The sequence below is a fragment of the Mytilus galloprovincialis genome, chromosome 6 (assembly GCF_965363235.1).
Source record: "Mytilus galloprovincialis chromosome 6, xbMytGall1.hap1.1, whole genome shotgun sequence".
Classification (NCBI taxonomy): Eukaryota; Metazoa; Mollusca; class Bivalvia; order Mytilida; family Mytilidae; genus Mytilus; species Mytilus galloprovincialis.
In genome coordinates this window covers 57233652-57260282 of record NC_134843.1, presented here as the reverse complement: position 1 = coordinate 57260282, position 26631 = coordinate 57233652, and the positions used below count along the sequence as shown (strand labels likewise).

Here is a 26631-nt window from a genome sequence, read left to right as displayed (position 1 = left end):
CTGTCTTTACATTTGAAACAATAGACATTTTAACCCGTTTTCTTTAATCTGTTTGAAAATAAATCTAATGTTAGAGCTATTTGTATTTAAACATGTCGAAGTCACTGTTGACCATTTTGAATTCACTTTCATTGGTGGAGTACTGCAATTTTTTTTTCTCACTTTAATAAACATTTGTACAAAAAAAGAAAGGTTTCCACAGTTTATGATTTTTTATTGTGACATGTGAAAGCAAGTTGTACAGATAAGCAAAGTTTTTTTTATATAAACTTTTCAATAGTCTACCATTTTTTATTGCTTTTCAGGTTCAAATTATTTACTAATTTAGCTTATGGTGTAATTTGGTACTGATTAATTTATGTTTATTCAACCTTATATCAGATCTGAACAACTGATGATTTTTTAATTTTCTATGTGTTCTAACTCTTACTGAACATTAAACAGTTAATATCAATCATACTTTTTTCCGACTTAATTGTTTTTTTTACATCATTTTTTTAGGATTCCGACTTGAGAAGTGCCTTACTGCTAGAACAAGCTGCTCATTGTTACATTAACATTGAAGTTCCTAAAGTCAGAAAGTATTCATTCCACATGATTTTAGCTGGTCATCGATTTAGTAAAGCTGGACAGGTAAGAGAAACACAAAATTGTTACTCAAAATGTCATGCATTGTTGATAATAGATTGATAATTTTAGTAGGAAAATGATACTGGAACACTACTTGTCATTACTTGTGATAAACAAATTGAATGATAGATTATGACTGAAATCTCTCTTTTTTTTCTTTTTTGATTTTGAATTGGATAATACAAATTGAAGGGTAACATTATGAGCCAATATCCCTTCGAAACCCTGAATAACAATATTATACTTGAGTGTCTGGATTTCAGCATTAATAACTATTCTGATCTTCATTTTGTTCACAGGGTATTTTTGTCTCATATGCCATGTCAATTTAACCAATCAGAGTGTATGGTTAACTGGTAATCTTCACTCCAGTATAATATATTGAAAGGTCTTGAACACCAAATATGATATGTCTGATATCTTAAGAATCATTTAGAGGAAAATACCAAAGTGGATATATGAAAAGCTCATTATTTATATCAGCAACTTAAAAAAAGCCTCAATCTATACTACAGTTTAATTTTAATATTGAAGAATGATTTGTTATAACCATGTTCAAATGGTGTATAGTGTCTACTTGTGAGTTTGGAGAACAAACCGAATACAAACTTGAGCATAAGCTGAAAAAAGTTTGAACATGGAACTCTTCGTATAAACTTGAAATTTAAATTATTATTTCTTTTCAGCGTAAACATTCCTTACGGTCATATTCCCAAGCATTACAAGTTTACAAGGGAAAAGGATGGGCATTAGCTGAGGTGAGAAAAAATCTAAAATTTAACAATCAGGAATTAAAATGATCCTTAATGTTTATTTTATGTATTGAGTAAAGTGGGTTCACAGGTCATTGTTAGGCCTTGAATTTGAAATGTTCAACAAAATAATTTTTTTAACAGTCTTTTATGTAAAGTTTGTTAAAAACCATGAAATATATTCATTAGTTATTTTTTTTTCTATCTTCTATCCTCTGTCCTAAAAAAAAGTCATATAAATTAATGAATTCACAGTATCAGAAATTGAAACATAATTCATTGTGAAACCTCTTGCATTTTTAATCATGGGCTAAGACAAACTAATAAATTAAGCAAATGTCAATATCATGATTAATATTGTCTTGCTATTTGGTCCAGACTTTCTAGGTTTGAATATTTTTGTACATTAAAGTTTTTCATATTTCAGGATCACATTAATTTTACTCTTGGTCGACAGTCTTTCAACTTAAAACATTTGGAGAATGCTACTGCTGCTTTCAAGCACTTACTGACAGAAAACAGTAAACAGACAGCTGGTCAGCAAGGAGCCTTTTTCAGAGAGTACCTCTTTGTATACAAGGTTTGTTATTATATGTTAGATTTTTTTTCCCTTGAGTGAAGAGGACCTTAAATACTCTGTGTCTGTCTGTCCTTACATCATGTCTTTTAAGCACTCTCTGGTACAATTATTGTCAGATTTTGATCAAACTTTAATTAGTTATCTTCAGTGTCTCCAACAAGTAAAAAATCAGTACCTATCAACTAGTTTAAAGAGTTGCATCCCCTTGGAAATATTGATTATATGGAAAATAACATTGTAAGCCTACATTTCTCTAAGATATTAAAGAACCATTACCCCTAGGCAGATAAAATATGTGCCTTGGGGTGTACACTAATCATGAGCTGCGTCGGATAGAAATCGACCTTATGCAAATGAATATCAATACATGTATATGTTAACTTTGATGTCAGGTTGACAATTGACAAAATCTGTATGAAAGTCTGTGCTTATTTGAAAATTTAGTTGTTACATGAACCCTACAAAATAAGCCAAAGTTCGTCTTTTATTTCACATTTAAGGTAGCACAATACAAAGATTTGTTCACTCCCAATCAGACAACTTTAAACTGATGTAATTCATTTCATCCTTCTTTATATTTTATAAATGAGGTACCAAAAGAAAGAAGAAAGATTAATCTTTCAAATTGTGATAATTTCATTATGACATAATTATTACATAATTAATTATTATGTAATTAGTCACTATATTGTGATGTCCACACTTGAATGAATTTAGCGTCTTTATTCTTCATAGCATCCCAAAATATTTTATAGATTCTTGTACAACACAGCTTGACCGCCAAAACTGTATCTCAGATTTCCAAAAACATCAATAGAACAAATTTTATACCCAATTGAATTTAGTGGTCTCTAATGAATTGATGTTGCAAACTTCATTGAAGATTTATGAGAGAATGAAATACAATAGGAAAAATTTGAGACACAGTTTTGGAGGTCAAACTGTGTTGTGCAAGAATCTATAAAAAAATTTAGGATGCTATGAAGAACAAAGAAGCTAAATTCATTCAAGTATGGACATCACAATATAGTGACTAATTACATAATAATTAATTATGTAATAATTATGTCATAATGAAATTATCACAATTTGAAAGATTAATCTTTCTTCTTTCTTTTGGTACCTCACTTATTAAATTTAAGAAAGATGAGTGGAATTACATCAGTTTCAAGATGTCTGATTGGTGATGAAAAATCTTTGTATTGTGCTACCTTAAATGTTCGAAAATCCACCATAGGCTTTATACATGTACATGCGTACATAAACTTACATAAGGTCGATTTCTATCTGACTCAGCTCAAATGATAACTTCTCATTAAACCAGGTTGACATATCATTTATAATTATTTTGACAACTCTGTTATATCAATTGTGTTGAAAAGTTGTGGAGACAAAACCTCAGCATGTTGTTTCCAGCACCACAGTTCTCAGGGGGTGTTTGTAAAGGCCACATGCGAAATATCTTTGTTCACAGTTTGATTATAAATAATGCTGGAAAAAAAACATTATACATGTACATTAAGAACATTTAATAACTAAATTATAATGAAAATGATAAATTTAACCCGAAGTATGGTTAATTCTATTTAAACCTAACGCTTCGATATATTTCAGCAATTACTTACCCAGGAAGCAGGAGAATTAGGTGACCATTCTGGACCTTTACCTGAATTACCACTGCCAATCGTAGACTCTAACGAAACTAAAGTATTATTAGGCAGTAGGCCTCAACCTAGTCAAGGTAAAGTCTTAACAACCTTGTCTATATTATAAGTACATTGTTTTATGCTTAATGGAATCAACTAGATGATATCTGCCAGAATTTGATATTTTTCATTATGGATTTTGTGTCATTAATTTATACATCATATCCTTGATAAAAGGTCTATTAATCCTTTGCATGAAGATTTTTGCAAAATTCTGAGTGAAAAATTTTAAATTGTATTTTTATACTCCCTCAAGAAAATGATAAAATATATATTTTTTAAATAAAGATTCAATAATTGGTGAAAAAGGAGGAAATATTCAATTTTAGTTTTAAAACCCTTTCACATTCTGAGATATATTTTAAGAACTAGAGAAAGTATCAATCATTTATTATTTATAATTTTCCAGTATCTGACAAAGTAGCTGTGTCAGGTGTATGGTTTGATCACAGTGAATGCAATCATCCACGGTGGACTCAGATGGAAGAGAGGCTGGTGTCCTCAGCTAATAATGGATTCCTTCCACCAACATTCCGACCAACACTGCAGGTCTTCACAAATAAAACCAACAACAAATATAATCCAGTTGGTTTTGTAGGTGGTGAGTTGATTTGTATTTGTATTATAACTAAGGAATTGAACACATCATGTGATGTGTTTTATTGTGAATTATATTTTTAAATTAATTTAAAGGTCGATTTTGTCTTAAAAAATCCATGAAAACTAGTGCTTTTGGAATATTTACATAACAATGTAATTCAAATTAAATCAAAAAGCTACATGTAAGGGATTATTTTCTCTTATTGTATCTAGAGACGTCATTTTGTGATACTCTACATGAAGTTCAAGACTGCTTTACAACAGCTAGCACTCACTTTAATTAACCACAGCTAGAAAACTTGTTTTACATAAGACTGAACAGATTATTGTTTATGGGAACATCCATGATATCATTGAGGAAACATTGTGAAGTTTAGTACGGTTTGAAGATACATTGATTGATTGTTGGTTGCTTAACGTCCAGTGGCAAATATTTCATGCATATTCAGGACGAGAACAAGTTCACAATAAATACAATAGGTAGGTCTTGTCATAATAGAGGCCATAAGGGATGATGGTCGGGGAAATTTGGACTGCCACTGGAAAATGAGGGTATATTGGATAGGGACAGAAATTTTGCCTTACAACAGGCCACCTATGGGCCCTCAAAGAGTTGTTGTAAGGGTTCTTAACGTACAAAGAGCGTGGCACTCTCTTCACACGAGACATCGGATTTAACATCCCCATTCTGACTGGACGTGACTGCGAACTTAATACATCCCGCACAGCCAAATGGACGCTCCACTTGGGCAAGGGTTTTACTGCCAGTCGGGAGAAGACTAAGTGACCATATTTCTATTCCCCAGTCACCCTTGGGGGTGTTTGAAGATACATCACAACAGACTTTTTATGCCCCACCTACGATAGTAGAGGGGCATTATGTTTTCTGGTCTGTGCGTCCGTTCGTCCGTCTGTTCGTTCGTCCGTTCGTCCGTTCGTCCGTCTGTCCCGCTTCAGGTTAAAGTTTTTGGTCAAGGTAGTTTTTGATGAAGTTGAAGTCCAATCAACTTGAAACTTAGTACACATGTTCCTTATGATATGATCTTTCTAATTTAAATGCCAAATTAGAGTTTTGACCCCAATTTTACGGTTCACTGATAGAAAATGATAGTGCAAATTTCAGGTTAAAGTTTTTGGCTTCAGGTTAAAGTTTTTGGTCAAGGTAGTTTTTGATGAAGTTGAAGTCCAATCAACTTGAAACTTAGTATACATGTGCCCTATGATATGATCTTTCTAATTTAAATGCCAAATTAGAGTTTTGACCCCAATTTTACGGTTCACTGAACATAGAAAATGATAGTGCAAATTTCAGGTTAAAGTTTTTGGCTTCAGGTTAAAGTTTTTGATCAAGGTAGTTTTTGATGAAGTTGAAGTCCAATCAACTTGAAACTTAGTATACATGTGCCCTATGATATGATCTTTCTAATTTAAATGCCAAATTACAGTTTTGACCCCAATTTTACGGTTCACTGAACATAGAAAATGATAGTGCAAATTTCAGGTTAAAGTTTTTGGTCAAGGTAGTTTTTGATGAAGTTGAAGTCCAATCAACTTGAAACTTAGTATACATGTGCCCTATGATATGATCTTTCTAATTTAAATGCCAAATTAGAGTTTTGACCCCAATTTTACGGTTCACTGAACATAGAAAATGATAGTGCAAATTTCAGGTTAAAGTTTTTGGCTTCAGGTTAAAGTTTTTGGTCAAGGTAGTTTTTGATGAAGTTGAAGTCCAATCAACTTGAAACTTAGTATACATGTGCCCTATGATATGATCTTTCTAATTTAAATGCCAAATTAGAGTTTTGACCCCAATTTTACGGTTCACTGAACATAGAAAATGATAGTGCAAATTTCAGGTTAAAGTTTTTGGCTTCAGGTTAAAGTTTTTGATCAAGGTAGTTTTTGATGAAGTTGAAGTCCAATCAACTTGAAACTTAGTATACATGTGCCCTATGATATGATCTTTCTAATTTAAATGCCAAATTACAGTTTTGACCCCAATTTTACGGTTCACTGAACATAGAAAATGATAGTGCAAATTTCAGGTTAAAGTTTTTGGTCAAGGTAGTTTTTGATGAAGTTGAAGTCCAATCAACTTGAAACTTAGTATACATGTGCCCTATGATATGATCTTTCTAATTTAAATGCCAAATTAGAGTTTTGACCCCAATTTTACGGTTCACTGAACATAGAAAATGATAGTGCAAATTTCAGGTTAAAGTTTTTGGCTTCAGGTTAAAGTTTTTGGTCAAGGTAGTTTTTGATGAAGTTGAAGTCCAATCAACTTGAAACTTAGTATACATGTGCCCTATGATATGATCTTTCTAATTTAAATGCCAAATTAGAGTTTTGACCCCAATTTTACGGTTCACTGAACATAGAAAATGATAGTGCAAATTTCAGGTTAAAGTTTTTGGTCAAGGTAGTTTTTGATAAAGTAGAAGTCCAATCAACTTGAAACTTAGTATACATGTTCCCTTTGATAAGATCATTCTAATTTTAATGCCAAATTAGAAAATTTATTCCAATTTCACAGTCCTTTAAACATAGAAAATGATAGTGTGAGTGGGGCATCCGTGTACTGTGGACACATTCTTGTTATCAGTATTTTCAAATGGACTCTGATAATACAATGTTGATATATTAATGAAAATATATATCAGATGGCCAATCTTGGAGTTTTATGTTTTAGGTCCAAATTAGGCATATTAAATGTGCAAACATCCCCTCCCAACTCCACTCTTAACATATCAATTTGATACTCCTAATATAACATGTATGATGAAGATGTTTATTTTCAGAATCAATTGTTGTTGAAGCACAGCTAGTTAACCCATTGAAAGTGATGTTAATGTTGACAGAGGTGTCCCTATTATGGACATTCTTACCTGCATTACCAGGAACAGAGAAACCACAGCTGATTACCAATGAAGTACTCTCTAATGTAAAGGTAATAATAAGGTGCTGTTTCAATCACTGAAATAGTAGAACTCAAATAAGAGATTTTTTTAATGAATCCTACTATTTCTGATGTGAAGTCTGCTTACTAGATGTACAGTAAAGCGCACTGCTCCATTGTAACGTCACTATAGTTGACATACTTCCTTTTGCTTTCAATACATTATCAAACTAGCAAGAAGTCTTATTTTATTTCATGCCATTGTACGAAATCTTAGCCACTATATGCAATAATTTCATTAATCAAAATAAAAAAATGTAAGGACTATTCCATTAAAATGTATGTGGGAGGGTAGGAAGACAAGTTAAATTATTGAATGTGGGTCGTGGGTCTTATGAAAGTTCCTTCTTACCCTACCACATACATTTTAATGGAATAGCCCCAATATATGTTAGATGTTAAAGATACAAGTTTGATTGAAACTTACCTCGACAGATGATATTCATGTTAAACATCTTGCATTTTGGTAAATTCATCATCTGCCTAAAACATGTAAAACAGGTTTTAAAATAAATGATGTATCACTTTCAGAACTTCAATGATTTAAGTGGTAATATTGTGGTTTTAATAAACACTGACATCCATGCAAAATGAAACTCTGAGCAAAAATTTCAATACAGCCTCAACAAATCTACTATAGTGTGATTCAGTTCTACCAGTAATATTTATTCTTGTAGAAAAATTTAAATTAAACTGAATCATGAAAAAATATTGAATATTTGTATGAACAAATGGTATAATGAGAACAGAAAGTTTTGTTTGAAAATTATTGCAGTTAGATATTGTCAAAATATTTATGGCTTGTTGAAAATCAAAGAAAAAGTATATTCATTTTTTGCAAATTTGTTGTTTACCCCCCTCCAAAAATGATAGTAAGGCCACACTTTTAATTTTATCTGTTTAACGAGAAAATTTGTAAAAAATTAGGGTCGAGGGGGCGAAATAAGAAAAAAAATAAAAGTGCAAAATTGGTCCAGTCGACACTAAAAATAAAAATAAAACCATTATAAGTGACTTTTTTTTTCTTTTTCTTTTTTAGAATTTATCAAAATACAAGAACAATGAAATGAGAACAGACCAGTATATTAACCAAGAGAAATATAAATACATATAGTTTATATATGTCTCTGGTTAACCCTTCTATTAATATAAACATAAAAACTATGTTTTGATTCTATATTTCCACTAATATAGAGCCATCATGCACCACTCAAATATATCAACCTCGCTGCATATACACTATATATGTATATACCAGTCACCCAGTCAGGAACCTCTTAGTGTATGCAGAGACACATATATATATATACACATGCGTATATATGTCTCTGGTGTAATAGTCCCAGAGTTAAGGTTCATCATAACAAATGGACAAATATGGCTGTATTTTCACCTCAAAAACTACTCTGTGTACAGACTTACCTGTGCTGTTTGGAAAGTTTTAATGCCTAGCATCCACTAGATATATAAAAGTTAAATGCATTTTGTGTTAAAGAAAGATAAAAAAAAAATTGGTTTTTGCTGGGCATTTTTTTTCCTTTCTGCAGAAGGTGTAAAAATAAACAAACACCTGACTTACTTTGATACTGTCCACTCACTGACTCAGACGAACTCTTTATCTCACCTGTAGTTGTGAAGATACCTCTTTTCCATGTCAATTAAGGACAATCAAAACAATACAAACCGGTTTTTTACCTGAGGGAGCATCTCATAGTTGTCCACAACTTAGTCAATTTTCAGACCTTTTGCATGAAGGAAAAAAAATGCCAATCAAAATCCAATAGAAATTTTACCTTTCTGAAACACAAAATGCATTTAACTTTATTATATCTAGTGGATGCCAGGCATTAAAACTTTTCCAACTACACAGGTAAGTCTGTACTCAGAGTAATTTTTGGCATGTAAATACAGCCATATTTGTCCGTTTGTCATGATGAACCTTAATCAACTTTAACCAATAAATTGAAACAATGCTTATACATGGAAATATATACATTAATCAAGAAGATCTTACCAAAAGTATGTTAATGCGTGTGGAATGCGTAATTTTCCCTTTTGGGATCAATTTTTGTCTGTCAGCAGTGCCATTCATGGGTCTGTAGTCATTATCGCAAGAATCCGGATTTCGGTCATAGCGGGTCCGTTTCCGATGAAATCCCGATTCCTATCTGTAGTTCTACAAATTTAAATGTCGGACGAAGAAAAATTTACAAAAATAAACGATGTTTGATACGCTATTTGGAAAGGAATATGACGTTTCTAATGCAATACATGGATGACAAGTTTACTTTAGGCTAATTTCATCAAGTTCTGATGAAGTACAATGTAATAACTGATTTTGCCGAAAGTTAGAATGATTTGATGTACGCTCTCGTGTAACAAGTATGAAAAGCATGCCACCAGCTTAAAAATCTTTTAGAAGAAAATATATCGTTTATGCCTTGAATTTCTTTACTTTTAAATGAAAATTACTGTTTCATTGACTTGGTAAAAATTAAATATTACCGATAACGAAATTGACTGAAAGCGAGTATCGTGAATAACACATTTTATTTTTTTCAGTCGGCGGGAAAAATAATAATAAAAGTAAGAAGCACTACTTTTATTTTTATTCTAAAATCGGGAAAGGTGGAGTCGGCGGATCTCGTTAAACAGATAATAATAAAAGTCTGGCCTAAACTATATAGAAGAGTTCAAGAAATGAATGATGATATTTTTTGAAAATATCTTGTCATATGATTGATTAAGCATTGTGTTTTTTCCAGAATACCTTAGCCAATGAAATCATCTACACTCAAGTAATAGATAGTGTTACTCTTCAGGCTAATGAACAGTTACCTGTAAGTTATTTTATAATGATTCAAACACTACTGCTCAAGTTTATTTTACTGTTTCAACTCATTCTATATATATTTAAGCACTTTGTTACCCAATTGAGTTTTCACATACTAATTAATAGCAGGACTGATTGCTGCTGTTTGTTCTTAATATATTGTATTTTTAAGTTTAAAGATTAAAACAAAGGAATTTTGCCCCAACTCTAGTTTGGATGGGTTGAAAAGGCAAAATTAATAGCTTTTGTCTGGAAAACAGACTTGATGAATTTTAAAGAACAAATTAAGTAGTTACACTTGAGAAAATCAAAGTTACAGATTGAAATAAGATAAGTTATCCCTAATTCTTACACAATTTATCCTTTTCCTGACCTGTAGATTATTTTTATTCAATAAATGTGTTTTATCTCAGTTCTATATTGGTCAAATTTCAATTGTGACATCAAATTTTCTTGCTTTTTCTCAGAATTTCCTATTGCAACGTCATGAAAAAGGCGGATGACGTCACATAAAAAGAACACATCTTTTTGAAGATCATTGAATTTGTCTGCATATTGTTTATAAATCATTAAAGAAACATTATTCCACCCAATCTTGTGTAATAGGATATTTATCTACTCTCGACAGTTAAGTTTTAAATTTAAAAATTTAACTGTCTCTAGGGGATAAATATTGTATCACACTCAAAATTTGACTCTATACAGTGGTAGAATATTTATTTATCTTCAAGTACTTCACAATTAAAATACCAAAGGGAGATAATGGCACTTTTATTGCTGTTCTTCATGTCATTTACATTGTCTGCATTGATGAGGGAAATACTCATACTTTTAAAGTAAGAAGGTAACTCCTACATTAAACAAAGCTGTAATTGTATTGTAAAATGCAGCAGGGGGAAGGATTATTGAAGTGTACTTAAAACATTGTGCATCTGAAAAACAATTAAAAAGGTAGATGAGTGAAGGGCAAATTTAAGGTTGCCATAATCTTTGAAATAACTGGTAAATCATACTTGTCTTTCTGACATGAAAATCCACGAAAAATTAGTATCTTTTGAAATAATGATAAATCCATGATATTCTTTTAAATATATCTCAGTAATCCTAAAATTTGTTATGATTACTTAATAACAAAGCATCAATTTAATTGTTTTTTTACAACCAAGATGAAAACAATTATATACATGTAGAATGACATTTTTTATGATTTGATTATAAGTATTATTTTTTTATTACTAATGTATGATATTTTAGGTGCAGTTAGTGCTTGTTCCTCACCAAACTGGAGAACTTAGGATAGTTGGACTTGCATTCCATTTAGGAACAGCACAAACTGAAGGACCCAAGTCTTCCAATACTTTATATGTTCGTGGTAAACAAAAACTTGAAGTTCAAGGACCTCGATTAAATAATTCAAAAGAGGAAAAGGCCAGTAAAATGTATGGACCTGATCGTAGATTAGATTTAGTTATTCAACAAGAAATGCCACAGTTACAAGTGTCGTTTTGTAATTTCCCTCAAACATTATTGTGCGGTGAGGTGCATGCCATCATGTTACAGTTTACGAACATTGGTTCAAGTCCATTACACAAACTCAAAGTAGGATCATCCAGTCCTGAATTTTTCACGTTAGGATCTCACGGTGAAATACCCAAATTTCCAACTGTGTATCAGGAGTCATCTGAAGTGCCAAATAAAAGCTCATCTTGTGAATTTAATTCCAAAATGACAAACATTAAGTCATGTGTCGTAGACATTGCTCTTCCAAATGGTGTGTTACAACCAAAAAATACATTATCTGTGCCAGCCTGGATACGGGGGAATGATATCGGAGGAGTACACGAAACACATTTTATGTTTTATTATGAACCTATTCATTCAACACCAAAACCAAGGTAAGGCCAGAATTTTTTAATTTGTTGGTTTACGGATCCGCCGATCCGATTTTGCCGATTTCCAGAATAAAAATAAAATTCACTTTTCATGCTTTTTTATTCCCGCCGACCGTAACAAATGCATTATCCCTAAAAAATAATTAAAATACTCGTTTTTTTATGAAATGAAATGCATTAATCACTATTAAAATTGATAACACTTTCTGTAGTGAAAAAAATAAAACTTCCATTTTACGTTTCTAAAAATAGACAAATCAATTATAACTGACCTTGAAATGTGGTTTGCGCAAATAATTTTGCGAAACGAAACCTGTGTTTAAAACCAATTACAAAATCAATTCGTTTACCGTATTTGTCATCAGTCCGTAAGATGCATCATCTGATAGAAATAGACTTGTCCAAATGTGGACAGGTAGAAGACGTCAAGTTAAAGTACTAAATATTAACAAATGCATTTGATATTTTCTTGCTTCATAGATCATAAAAAAATTTCGTCTATTTGGCCAAAAAAAACGGGAATGCATGACAACAGATTAATCCGATATTCTCGTTTTTCCAGTGGACGAGTCCATTACGTTTGTTGACATGTGTGACGTTTTTACATTTTTTCTTCTTTATCAGTTTTCGTGCTTGAAGATCGTAATTCACCAAGCCCACCAAGTTATCGGGAATTGATTAAGAGCTACGCGAATCTGTTTTTCATGTTTGTGAAATGACGATATCCAAGCAGTCCCTGTCCACTTTTTGTTTACGGGAAATTATTAGAATGTCATGCGATGTTTATGACAGCTGATTTCATGGAACTAAAATCTAAGAAATGATGACAAAATAGCATATTTTTTTTCTTTTTTTTGCCGACCGACCGACCCGACTTTTTCATTGGTAAAATCCGTAAACCAACAAATTAAAAAACCCTGGCCTAAGCTTTATATTTTAAGTAACACTAGAACTGAAGGCATTCCTAAATAGTTACTTGTTATTGTTATGATATGCTTTATATCTAAATTTATGATAAAAAAAAAAATCAGATTCTAATTAGTTCAATAAAATATGTTTGAAAGGTTGGCTAACTGAATTTTTTGGATTATCTGAATATATATCATAGGGAAATTGAGAATTATCATTTTCTATGTGGTATAGGGTAGTAAGAAGAAATTCCCATTATTTTTATTTTTTTATAGATCAAAAATGATACACTTTTTATTGATATTGTGACCTTTTTACATGGCATTATCAATCTTGGTTGCCTTTTCCCTTATTGTCCCTTTGGCAAAATCAAATAATGGTAAGGAATCTCAATGTTATTTACAATAGCGATGTCAGTATCTAATTGATTACTCAAAGACGACATGTTTCTGAGGTTGAATCACCAACATTACTTACACTCACTGTGTAAATCTCCAAGAGTGGTTTGAACTAAAGCATGTGCATTGTGATAAAATTGAGAATGGAAATGGGGAATGTGTCAAAGAGACAACAACCCGACTAAATAAAAAACAACAGCAGAGGGTCACCAACAGGTCTTCAATGCAGCGAGAAATTCCCGCACCCGGAGGCGTCCCTCAGCTGGCCCCTAAACAAATATATACTAGTCCAGTGATAATGAACGCCATACTAATTTCCAAATTGTACACAAGAAACTAAAATTTAAATAATACAAGACTAATACAATGAGCATTAATGTATTTTACATAAATTGAGAAAAGTTAAGATTTCATATCATTTCAGGGTATTTATAACTGTTAATTGTAAATATTTCAGATATAGACTGTTAAGACATACTGCTGTGATAAACACTTTAGAATCCCTCAGTGTGAGAGCTGTAGCCAGAAGGGGAAATAACTCATCACAAACAGGGGGCACAACTGGTTCCTGTGTTGTTTTCTGTGAATTGGAAAACTTGAGCCAGGTTAGTCTTACAGTATATTTTTAAAAATGATATTATTTCCAGGTCAATAGAAAGCATATTTGTTATGAATATATGTTTCTGCCCATTTAGGTGAAGTATCAGGGCAAATTATATCTTTTCTTTATATATTCCACGTCCAAGTGTCAATGGAATTAACATACTCTTGGAAAGTAGCAATTTTGTTTTAGGTAAAAGGTTATTGTCTTTGGATTTTAATAAAGGAAAATTTTAGCTGCTAGTAATACTTCTTTACAATAATTTATTTGAGTGTGTTTTTTTATGCCCCACCTACGATAGTTCAATCAACTTGAAACTTAGTACACTTGTTGCTTATGATATGATCTTTCTTATTTTAAAGCCAAATTAGACTTTTGACACCAATTTCACGGTCCACTGAACATAGAAAATGAAAGTGGGAGTTTCAGGTTAAAGTTTTTGGTCAAGGTAGTTTTTGATGAAGCTGAAGTCCAATCAACTTGAAACTTAGTACACTTGTTGCTTATGATATGATCTTTCTAATTGAAAGCCAAATTAGACTTTTGACCCCAATTTCACGGCCCACCGAACATAGATAATGAAAGGGGGAGTTTCAGGTTAAAGTTTTTGGTCAAGGTAGTTTTTGATGAAGCTGAAGTCCAATCAACTTGAAACTTAATACACTTGTTGCTTATGATATGATATTTCTAATTTTAAAGCCAAATTAGACTTTTGACCCCAATTTCACGGTCCACTGAACATAGAAAATGAAAGTGGGAGTTTCAGGTTAAAGTTTTTGGTCAAGGTAGTTTTTGATGAAGCTGAAGTGCAATCAACTTGAAACTTAGTACACTTGTTGCTTATGAAATGATCTTTCTAATGAAAGCAAAATTACACTTTTGACCCCAATTTCACGGTCCACTGAACATAGATAATGAAAGGGAGAGTTTCAGGTTAAAGTTTTTGGTCAAGGTAGTTTTTGATGAAGCTGAAGTGCAATCAACTTGAAACTTAATACACTTGTTGCTTATGATATGATCTTTCTAATTTTAAACCCAATTAGACTTTTGACCCCAATTTTACGGTTCACTAAACATAGAAATGTAAGTGGGAGTTTCAGGTTCAAGTTTTTGGTCAAGGTAGTTTTTGATGAAATTGAAGTCCAATCAACTTGAAACTTAGTACATATGTTCCCTATAGTATAATCTTTCTAACATATGTTCCCTATAGTATAATCTTTCTAATTTTAATGCCAAATTAGATTATTACCCAATTTTTACAGTCCATGGAACATGGAAAAGGATAGTGCAAGTGGGGCATCCGTGTACTTTGGACACATCCTTGTTTTAAAATAACATTTTCTATTTTACAACAGGTCCAAGCACAAAGAGCCCATGTTAAAGAAGTACAGATTAACCAAGTCTCCTGTGCCAGTGATAGATGGACAATACAACACCTCAGTTCCCAACAAAAAAAATCAGGTAAATAACTTTAGACAAAATTAAGACATTCAGTTTTTAAAAACTATGTGACGATGTTTACAAATTTGACATATCATTACAGTATCACAAGCTTACTGGTGGTTATATAATACAAATACATTATTGTTTTGTAGAAATACAAGTGGGTAGTAGAGAAACTATGCAAATATGTTTAAAAGCAATAAGAAGTCCTACCAATATAGGTGAGTGTAATTTAGAATACAAAAATAAATCTTATATTTATACAAATTTTTGAAGATACAGACCATGCAGTCTAACTCAGTAACAAATGCATTAGATGTTTATGAATTTGACCAAAAAAATATTTGTTAAACCCCACCTACGATAGTAGAGGGGCATTATGTTTTCTGGTCTGTGCCTCCGTTCGTCTGTTCGTCAGTCCGTCTGTGCGTCAGTTCGCTTCAGGTTAAAGTTTTTGGTCAAGGTAATTTTTGATGAAGTTGAAGTCCAATCAACTTCAAACTTAGTACACATGTTCCCCATGATATGATCTTTCTAATTTTAATGCCAAATTATAGTTTTGACCCCAATTTCATGGTCCACTGAACATAGAAAATGATAGTGCGAAATTCAGGTTAAAGTTTTTGGTCAAGGTAGTTTTTGATGAAGTTGAAGTCCAATCAACTTCAAACTTAGTACACATGTTCCATATGATATGATCTTTCTAATTTTAATTCCAAATTAAATTTTGACCCTAATTTCACGGTCCACTGAACATAGAAAATGATAGTGCGAGTGGGGCATCCGTGTACTTGGGACACATTCTTGTTTTACAATGTTTTACTTATCTTAGAAGCAATTAAATTTGAATGGGTTGTAGCACAGTAATATTTTGGTAAATTTTCCAGCCCAGGTTGTACTTATATTTTTTGCCAACTTAGAGGGAGCACAGGGGACACCCTTTTCACATCCATGTTATATTATTCAACTATAGTATGTTCTCTATTTAGACAAAATCAATCATTACAAACTGTTTTTATTTAAATAATTGTATTTTTAGAATCAATAAAAGGGAAAGACTGTGTATTATTTAGTGATGTTTCCTTTGACAATCAACAGGTAAGTGGTAATTAATCTGTTAGTTGGAGAAGAGAATTTTGTTTCCCATAGAACTTACTTCCTGTTGTTTGAACTGCACCATATGTTAACTGATTCAAACTAGGATTCTAAAAAGTATGATATAGCAACAAGTATAGCTTTTTGCATAGAATTCATTCAAACTTATATTGAGAAATTAAAAACAAAAATTGTTAAATGTTTAGTTATGAAATAAGATGAAATCTTTTCAGGAATTAAAAAAAATATTAATTATGTTCTCCTTTTAGAAAATTCTTAAAACAATGGAGGCTGCCAAAAAATTCACTATTATGACAAATAATGCTTGCCTCTTTATGAAGTTTGACCGACATAAAGGAAAAGCTGATTTCTTTTTTGTGTGTTTGTAAAATTTGACCCATTAATGAACTATTTAGATTAAGCTTTGATGCTGTAATGCATAATAATATCTGGAAACTGCAGTACTATCAGGAATCTAGCGTGTAACAAAAGATATTGTCTCCATCGTTCAAACATCATTGGTATTTATGATCAGTGACACGTTTTATGAGCCTTTGTTTTGTCACGCTTTAGTCATCGTATACAAAAAAGAAGATGTGATATGATTGCCAATGAGACAACTGTCCACAAGAGACCAAAATGACACAGACATTAACAACTATAGGTCACCGTACGGCCTTCAACAATGAGCAAAGCCCATACCGCATAGTCAGCTATAAAAGGCCCCTATAAGACAATGTAAAACAATTTAAACGAGAAAACTAACAGCCTTATTTATATAAAAAAATGAACGAAAAACAAATATGTAACACATAAACAAACGACAACCACTGAATTACAGGCTCCTGACTTGAGACAGGCACATACATAAATAATGTGGCGGGGTTAAACATGTTAGCAGGATCCCAGCCCTCCCCCTAACCTGGGACAGTGGTATAACAGTACAACATAAGAACGAACTATAAAAATCAGTTGTAAAAGGCTGAACTCATCAGATGGACAAAAATACAAGTGGACGTGGCCGGGTACTTATACATCCCGACACAAAAAGACACAATGAACAGATCTGAGAGTACTCACAATTATCTGACAGCTAGTTCAAAGCCACTAACAACTAATAAAAAAATCATGCATCTAAGACTAAACTATCAATCAGTACACATCCAACATCCAATGGATTTAGTGTAAAGACGTCATAAACATCCAGAGAGAAACATGACCTTGTGCAATGCCAAGTTACAGGTATCGACAGATTGTAGGTCCATGAATGCATATATTTATATAACATACTAGTAATATTTAGTTAGCTTTTAATTTACTGATAACAAAATCAATATGTATACCAATAAAAGCAATATTCAATGATCTTATTACAGTATTGAATAGGTAACCTTTTAGAATAAGTTTATTTAAAGGAGCAACAAGTTTACATGGATCATTTCTAAATTTCCATGCCTATTTTACAGATTTGTAGCTCATTAACACCTTGTGCTGACTTCTACTTCTGCTCCAAGGCCAAATTATCCTCCGATGATACTCTAGGTAAAACTGCTGGAGAATTTAGTGATCTGAAATGTGCAATACAGATAGGATTAACACTAGTAATAATATGGAAGGTAAGCTATTATTGTCAACACATATTTTTAACACATATTGGTAAGCCTTTTATGATGTTTTGAATGTATGAACACACACTCATGTTTTGTTTTTTACAGAGTTGTTTAATCATTGGTACATGTTGAAAGTATGTTTCATGTAGGTTTTTAAACCAATAACTCTTCAGAGTGGTCTAAAGAAGATCAGTTTTAACCATACCTGATTTACCATTGTTAATATGGACTGTATCATTATACCCCATCAAAATAATTTGGCTAGTGGGGGTATAGAGGAAGCACCTTGTCTATTCAGCATCAATGGAACGGTAACCCTGCAACACAAACCAAAAATAAACATTCAGATTCTCAACTACATGACATTCAAATGTTTTATTTATCACTTTTTCATACTTTAGCTAAGGCTGAAAATAAAATGGAAGCTATTCAGATGTGTTTGTTGTTTAGTGTAAAAACCATGAATTTATTTGTAGGCATTTGTTATCAATGATACTGGTGAGGTACAGATTAGAGTGGGTCAGCACCATGTACATATAGAAAAAATTGACACTATATTTACATCTTATCCTATAAAAGTAAGTGTAAAACATTCTGATATCCAGTTAGTTTTATATATAATCGATGTTTGGCATTTCTTACTGTGTGAATGACAGGAACTCTGGATTCTTCATTAGCTAATGTAGATAATACAAAGTTTTTATTGTCAATTATGACGCCCAATAATTTGAGCAGTACAATTAAGTTCAATTTCATACAAGTGATTACATATTGATTACATTGATTATTTAACAATTAAACAAAGTCAAGTCTTTTTCAACCAAATAAATTCTGCAGAAAAGATATATATATATATAGTTTTACAATATAATATAGATGGACAAACTACCGGTAACTAAACTGTATCTAGAATTAATTTTCTCTCTTTGAATAAAGTACACAATAATAAACTTACTTTTTTAATTATAACATTATCCTCAGATGACATTAACCATATTAATTTTGATTTATTTGGGAGGCTTTTAAAGTTTTTGTTAACCTTATTTAAGTAATCTATATATTCAGATCTTTTATTTTCTAAAACAGGACACTGAAGAAGAAAATGAATTTCATCTTCAACTTCAGTGTTACATAATTAACATATTCTATCCTCCACTCGAAGCCCCACATATCTGCCTCTTTCAATTTCTAATTTATGTGCACTGACTCTGAACTTAGTGAGCAGTCGCCTTTCATCCTCATTTAAAATTAATAAGTACTTTTCCATACAAATATTTTCTTTAAATAATCTGTAAGTTCTTAGTTTATTTCCATGCTGTTTATTTTGTCTATCATTGTAAAGTTCAGATTTCCAGATACAAGAATATTTCTGTTTTAATTTCCGGTAAATTAGTGATTTTAAATCCATCTTTGAATTTTTAACAAGTTTAAGATCTATATCAAGATATTTCATAAGAATAGCAATACAACTATACCAACTATTTTTGTTTAAACTATTTAGTGATCTAGAGACATTCAGGGCTTCAGAGAGAAGGATATCATCAGACTTTAATATATATTTATAATATCTAAACATATTTAAAATTACTTCAAGAAATAAGAGATATCTTCCCATTTCACCCAATACAGCTATATTTGTAGATTTTTTACCTAAACCCAAAGAAAATTTACAGAATTTGACATGAATACTTTCTTGTATCATGTCCTTGCATAGTTTTAAAAGATTATGTTCATTTTTATTTAGTTTATTTATTACTGAAGATCCCCATATTTCACTCCCATATAACAACACAGGTTTCACAGTATGATCAAATATATGTGAAAGTGTGTTAATTTTAGGTTTATATAAGTTCAAACTTTTTTTATATTTAAATAAAGCTTTCAATCCCTTTTTATATAAATCATCTTTAGCCTCTGTAAAGCTTCCACTTGCACTCACATAAATTCCTAAATATTTATAGCCCCTAGCCCTTTCAATAGGTATATTATTAATATTAAATATTTTTTCATCTAGTTTTCCTGTTTTATTAAAAACTACTGATTTAGTTTTCTTTATATTTATTTGGCGTCCCCATTTATCACAGTAATTATATAGTTTATCAATACACCTCTGTAGACCATCAGCTGTTTCTGACATTAATACTAAGTCATCTGCATACAATAAGCAATTAAGCTGTAAGGAATTTAAAATAGCAGGTTTACAGGTCTCATCAAAAGAGTCAAGAATATCATTTATAAAAATTTTAGATAAAGTGGGGCTTAAATTATCCCCTTGTTTGACTCCTTTGTTAGATGTAAAGTTTTCAGTCATAGAATATTTGTCTACCTTTACACAAAGTTCAATATTATTATACATATCTTTTAGAGTGTTATAAAATAAATCACTGACTCCAATATTTGTCAGTTTATAAAAAAGTCCATCATGATTAACAGTATCAAAGGCTCTTCGTAGGTCAACAAAGCATGTAAAGAATTTTTTATTGCCTTGTTGAGTATACTTTTCTATTATAAGAGTTCTCAAAACTAAATGATGATCACTGGTGCGCTTGCCTTTACAGAAACCAATTTGTTCCGGTTTAATAATATTTCTATTTGCCAAAAATTTCTCTAAACGAATATTTAAAATTTTCACAAATAACTTGCCTAAACAACTCCCAATGGTAATTCCTCTAATTTGAAGGATCATCTTTTGAACCACTTTTAAATAAAGGAACTATATATCCTTTTGCCCAAATTTTGGGAAAATTTCCTGAGTTTAAGATACTATTAAACAATTTTGAAAACAAGAAACTAAATATATTTGACTGGACTTTAACATTTCATTTAAAATTGAGTCAAAAAGACACTAACTTGTTGGGCAGGTCATATGTTATTCTTTTGTTACCTGTTTCTATAAATCTGATTTGGTAAAATAAGATTAAATAAGAATGCTACTTTTCTGTAGGTACGCATTCAATTAAATATTTTGTAACAAAATTATTAATAAAGGATAAATTTAAGTTATTGCTATTTTTTAAAAATTTGCTCTTAATTTATTTTTGGTTATAAATAATTTTGGAATATATCACTTCTGCTGGAGTGATATGTACCGATTATCAGGTTATCTGCATGTTGATATCGTAAAATATCAGCTGCGAGACATAATATGAAGCTTTTTGTCAAGTGAGCGTAGCGAACGAGATCAAAAAGCCTTCATATAATGTCAAGCAGCTGATATTTTACAATATCAATATGCAGATAATCTGATAATCAATTTATCGGGCTATATTTGCGTGTTTCAGAACTGTTTTCTTTGTTTCACCAGCACACAAAAGATGACTTGATAAGTTCGGGTCAAAGTTATTAACGTCTGTTCAAACATTATGACGTCGCTGATATCTCCGGGTCAAAGTTATTAAGGCCGGGTCAACGTATTTGACGTCACAAAGACATGATACGGAATAATATTAAGAGCTGAACAGAGTGATATAGACAGTGGGACGACCGATAAGAATTTTTATGCCCCACCTAGGGTATTGTTTTTCGGTCTGTGTGTCCGTTCGTCTGTAGGTCTGTCCCACTTCAGACTCCAGAGTTTTTATTCTGAGATTAAATTAATTTGTCATTCAATTTTTGAGTTTTGATGAATTAACACAACCAAGTAACACCTAAAATGTACCTTTCCCTTGAAGAGCATTTAATATTATCAAAGCATAGATTTGAAATGAATTCGGTTTTTATTACGTGTTGCATCAAATATGAAAGTGTTTAGCATATTTTAATAATTTTACCTCTGGTTAGGATAATTCAGATACATCTAATCAAGGATTAACTCAGGGATTAACTGTGGTAGGTAATGCATATGTTCTATGATAAAGAATGAAATATATAGCATCTCTAATATGGATTGATATTTGTCCAGACTTTCTGTTTGGAGAAATGTGTTCTTTTGTATATACTCTGCTTATTTCGTTTTTTTTGGTATTGACATCAACTGAGTGTGGAATTGGATATACTTTTTCTTTATTTCAACTTCCAACAAAGTAAATGAAGGTTTAACACAATTAATTATCATTTCCAAAGTACTGACAGATATTCACTAGAATTTATTGTCAGATATCATTAATAATAACATTGGGAAAACATTATGTGTATTAGACCTTCATAGTTTTGAAGAATAACATAAAAAAATGTAAATTATGTTTTGTTATGTCTTAGTGACCTTTCTGTACTAAATTATCCGGACAAAAATTTATTTTGCATTTATAAACTATTTTTAAAGAATTTGACAGTTTTTTTGCAAATTCTGGAACCTTTTATTGTGTCTATTCCTCTGGTTATTGATTGGTCGTTAAAGTACAATTTCTTTGATATGTGCAATCTTAAATTGTATTATTTTAGGGCAAGGACAGCTAATTCCTTTGACATGTATGAATGCTTGAAAATAATGTTACTATACAATTGAGAATGTCTGCAATGTAAAATACAGATATTTTCCTAGAATTTGCTGTTGGTACTCATTTCGCATTTCCGTATATATAAGAATGATTTTTTTTTCTTCCTCTAGATTAATGACTATGTTTTGCATCATGTGACCATCTTTCTCCTTTGATGTAATACCTAATAGCATGGTTTTCTTGAGCTGATCTACTGTAGATTCATTTCCTTTTTTATGGGATACCAATTTCATGCATTTCGTCACCACTAATTTAAACAATAGATCAAATGTGATTTTTATACGACCGCAAAATTTTAAATTTTTTTGGTCGTATATTGGTATCATGTCGTTGTCAGCGTTGTCCCAAGACAGATGGTTTCCGGATAATAACTTTAGTATAAGTGAATAGAAATCAATAACACAATGTTTATAATCACAAAAGGAAGGTTGGGATTGATTTTGGGGGTTATGGTCCCAAGGGTTTAGGAATTAAGGGCCCAAAGGGGCCAAAACAAGCATTTATCTAGTTTCAAGACAATAAGTTGTGTATAAGTATTTCAATTGCTCTGAAATTGTACAACACTGTTAAATACCATAATTCTAAGATTGGGATTTAATTAAATGTTTATGGGGCAAACAGTTTTGGAATTAAGGGCCAAAAAGGGGCCAAAAACGTTTTTTTTCTAGTTTCAGGACAATAAGTTGTGTATAGGTATATCAATTGCTTTGAAATTGTACCACAATGTTTAATACCATAAGTAGAAGGTTGGGATTTAATTTAGGGGTTATGGGGCAAACAGTCTAGGAATAAAGGGCCAAAAAGAGACCAAAAACAAACATTTTTCTAGTTTCAGGACAATAAGTTGTGTATAAGTATTTCAATTGCCCTGAAATTGTACCACAATGTTTAATACCATAAACAGAAGGTTGGGGATTTAATTTAAGGGTTATGGAAAAACTAGTAGAGGAACTAAGGGCCAAAAAGGGGCCAAAAACAAGCATTTTTCTAGTTTCTGGACAATAACTTTTGGTTAAGTGTATGGATCTCTCTGTCCAATTTTTTTAAGGGGTTAAAAATTTTTACTTCAAAATTTCTCAAATTTCATATTTTTGAACAGTTACAAGAAGAAATCTTTAATTGCACAGCATTGCACAATAGATTTGTGAGATCTTGACATAGGTTTTGTGTCAGAAACCTATATTATGTCAAAAATTTGATCACACTCCAAGCTGTATCAAGCTTGAATGTTGTGTCCATACTTGCGCCAACTGTTCAGGGTTCAACCTCTGCGGTCGTATAGAGCTGCACCCTGCGGAGCACCTGGTTAAGTTACTGTAATAGGAGCAAATAATGAAAGCATGAAATTAATCACCCTGGAAATAGAATTTTTTCTTCTAACACAAAATTGGTAACTTAAATGAATCCACAGTACATGCAGTATAATGGTTGAGATTTATTTTTTGCTGGTAAGGTCAGTTTGATTGATATCCACTTTTATATAAATCTATTTTAAAAACTTTCTATTATGTGTGTCCCTCAATGTAATTGAGTGAAATATATCGTCTTTTTAAAAAAAAATAGGTGTATAAGAAAGTATACATACAACTTGGATCTGAAGGCAAAAATGGCTGTGGCAAGGGATATAACGATTATTTACTTTCATTAATAACTGAATCCTACATGAAACAATTGATTGATTTTGTTTTAATTAACTTTTTCAGTTTAAGGATTGGTTTCTTTACATGATAAATTGTATGAAAAATTACAATGTTTGCAACAAAAAATATATGCAGTATGTCTTGTGATAGCATTTTCTCATTTACTCTGAAGTCATGATTTAAACTAAGAACTAAGGCTAAGTCAAACCAAGGATTAAGCAAAGTTAATTGGTTTTGTATTCAGAACAATATTTCCAGATGCAATTGCTTGTCTTTCTGGTGACTTATCTTGTAATCTAGCTTTAAAAAAAAATTGGACCAGCTTGTCTGTCTTGGTTAAGGTTTATACTCTACTCATTATTATCATATCACATGTTTTCCCCCTGAAAATGATTGAAATAATGTCGGGTGGATGTTTTGAACACCTGTGATTATAATGTTTAAATGTTTTAGCATTTAAGCCATTGGCATTAGTTTTCTTGTGTGATCATTATTATGTAAATGTTGTATACTTTGACTTTAATTGTAGATAAAACCTGATCCACCACCTTTAAAGTTTATAAAAACTGAAGAAGATGAAGATGAAAACAAAAAGTTAGATTCAGAAGTAACTACACAACTGGTGGATATTAGTTTTAGCCATAAAAGTAATATAACACACAATTTTCGGACATCAAGGTAATTAATACAATATCTTTTATTACCAAATTCATCTCAAAATTTTATATGTTGTTTCCGATTACAAAATCAGACTTGCAGTTTGAACTTAGACAATTTCATACTTCTTAACACAGTCATTTATTTAATGTGTATGAAAATTGTTCATTGTTCTAAAAGTTCAATGCCCAATCCTAAAATAGGCCACTTCAAGGTTAGTTCGGCAATATTGAAGAGGGGGGCAGACTTTTTTGAAATAGTATGATTAGACGGGAAATCCTATGCAACTGCTCCGTTTTAATGATGTTTTCTCATATTTTTCAAACCATTTTAACCTCCATTATGAAAATCTGCCACCTATTCAATATGGCCGAACTAACAGTGATGATCCTGTCAAATTGACAGGTCCAGGCTGTGGGTTGTTTCATTGAGATATAAAAAGACCTCAAAATGTTACGTTTCACTATCTATTGTATCATGCTATTTCAATGAAAAGTAAAATAACAAAAATACTGAACTCCAAGGAAAATTCAAAATAAAAAGTCCCTTATCAAATGGCAAGATCAAAAGCTCAAACATGTCAAACAAATGAAAACAAATGAAAATACTTTACTTGGTACAGGAGCCATCAACATTGTTATTATTTACATGAGAAAACTTTTCTTCTATTTTCCAGAGTGTGTATTGTACCTGTGGTTGTGATGCTACACAACTGTTCCAAAGTTCCCGTAGAGGTGTTAATAGACACCAGTAAATCACCTGACAGGTAAATAGTTAATGTTTGATCTGAATTCTTGTCTAAATGTTAAAGCTTAGTAGGATTGTACTCATGATTGATTTATTTTCAGATCTTGGGTCAAAGGATTTAAAAAGAAATTGTGATAGTTTCCAACCTTATATTTACTTATTTTATTGACAGATGGACAAGATTTCAAGATGAAAGCTAAAAGTTTTATTTTGCAAGCATTTATTCTAAAGTTCAATCAAAAGATGTTTGAGTTACAAGGATATTTAGTTATTAAGGGTTCCTTTTTAAAAATTTACACTACAGGGACTATTTTTATTTTATAAAATGGCATGATAGTTATTGATGTACAAGAAGACAAGTTCTGCTGTAGTGTTCAAAGACACATATCAAAATGGTATTCTTAATTTAATGTATGTGAGTTAGACGACTATTTTGCAAGGATCCTCAATATTAATTTTTTTTCCAGATTGAATTCTCGACCAGAAAATCTTTTGACAAACCAAGCCTACCCTAGTCACAGTAGCTGTTTTAATTGGGTGAGCCAGACTATGACACAACTGAAAATAGAACCTAATCAACAGAAACCTGTCAGATTGTCAGCAGGTTTCAGTAAACCAGGGATATTCAACCTCAATAGACTATCAGTGTTTGTGACCTACACGTCAGACTCTAGTCAGATGGTGCTGCAGAAACATAACTCTCCGAGTGTTATTGTCGTCAATGATGTATCATGATATTGTTCTATTGTTATGTAAAGCTTGTTATCTGTGTAAGAGTTGTATGCTTTTATTAGTGATATACATTGTTAGATAAAGTTGTCCTGCTTCAAGAGTAAAAAGTTAGAAATTGGGAAGGCTCTTTACATATTAGACTGTAGAAAGGGGGAATCATTGATAGAGAATTAAAGCACAGACTAAATTTAATACCAACTTGACTAAAATTATATACACAAGGTCAGTATCTTGGTTTCTGTGGTTTGTTCCTTCTAATGTTAGCCTTATTAGTAAATACAAGTTGAGTGAATTTCATTCACACTTCTTTTGTAGGTATATAAACAGTTGATTAAAATGCAACATTTAATGGCTTTTTCTCCCTATTGGATAATATTTATTTTATTTGTTAATGAAAAGCTATAGCAT

At 31.5% G+C, this 26631-nt stretch overlaps 1 protein-coding gene across 6 annotated transcripts in view; it reads left to right on the top strand.

The window, feature by feature from the left end:
* Positions 1-26415, top strand: part of LOC143079946 (trafficking protein particle complex subunit 8-like) — a 61983-nt gene extending 35568 nt beyond the window's left edge. For 4 of the 6 annotated variants that reach the window (XM_076255569.1, XM_076255568.1, XM_076255567.1 and 1 more), the window contains 18 exons: positions 502-633; positions 1317-1388; positions 1810-1962; positions 3577-3703; positions 4078-4269; positions 7073-7221; positions 9996-10070; positions 11318-11958; positions 13720-13867; positions 15219-15324; positions 15459-15527; positions 16346-16404; positions 17868-18017; positions 18488-18589; positions 21792-21839; positions 24617-24765; positions 25421-25510; positions 25959-26415. In XM_076255569.1, coding sequence (XP_076111684.1) covers positions 502-633; positions 1317-1388; positions 1810-1962; positions 3577-3703; positions 4078-4269; positions 7073-7221; positions 9996-10070; positions 11318-11958; positions 13720-13867; positions 15219-15324; positions 15459-15527; positions 16346-16404; positions 17868-18017; positions 18488-18589; positions 21792-21839; positions 24617-24765; positions 25421-25510; positions 25959-26226 — 2730 coding nt within the window. In that variant the 3' untranslated portion in view covers positions 26227-26415. The remainder of the gene's footprint in view (positions 1-501; positions 634-1316; positions 1389-1809; positions 1963-3576; positions 3704-4077; positions 4270-7072; positions 7222-9995; positions 10071-11317; positions 11959-13719; positions 13868-15218; positions 15325-15458; positions 15528-16345; positions 16405-17867; positions 18018-18487; positions 18590-21791; positions 21840-24616; positions 24766-25420; positions 25511-25958) is intronic. The other 2 variants (XM_076255570.1, XM_076255571.1) reach the window with 2 other exon arrangements.
* Positions 26416-26631: the final 216 nt, after the last annotated feature.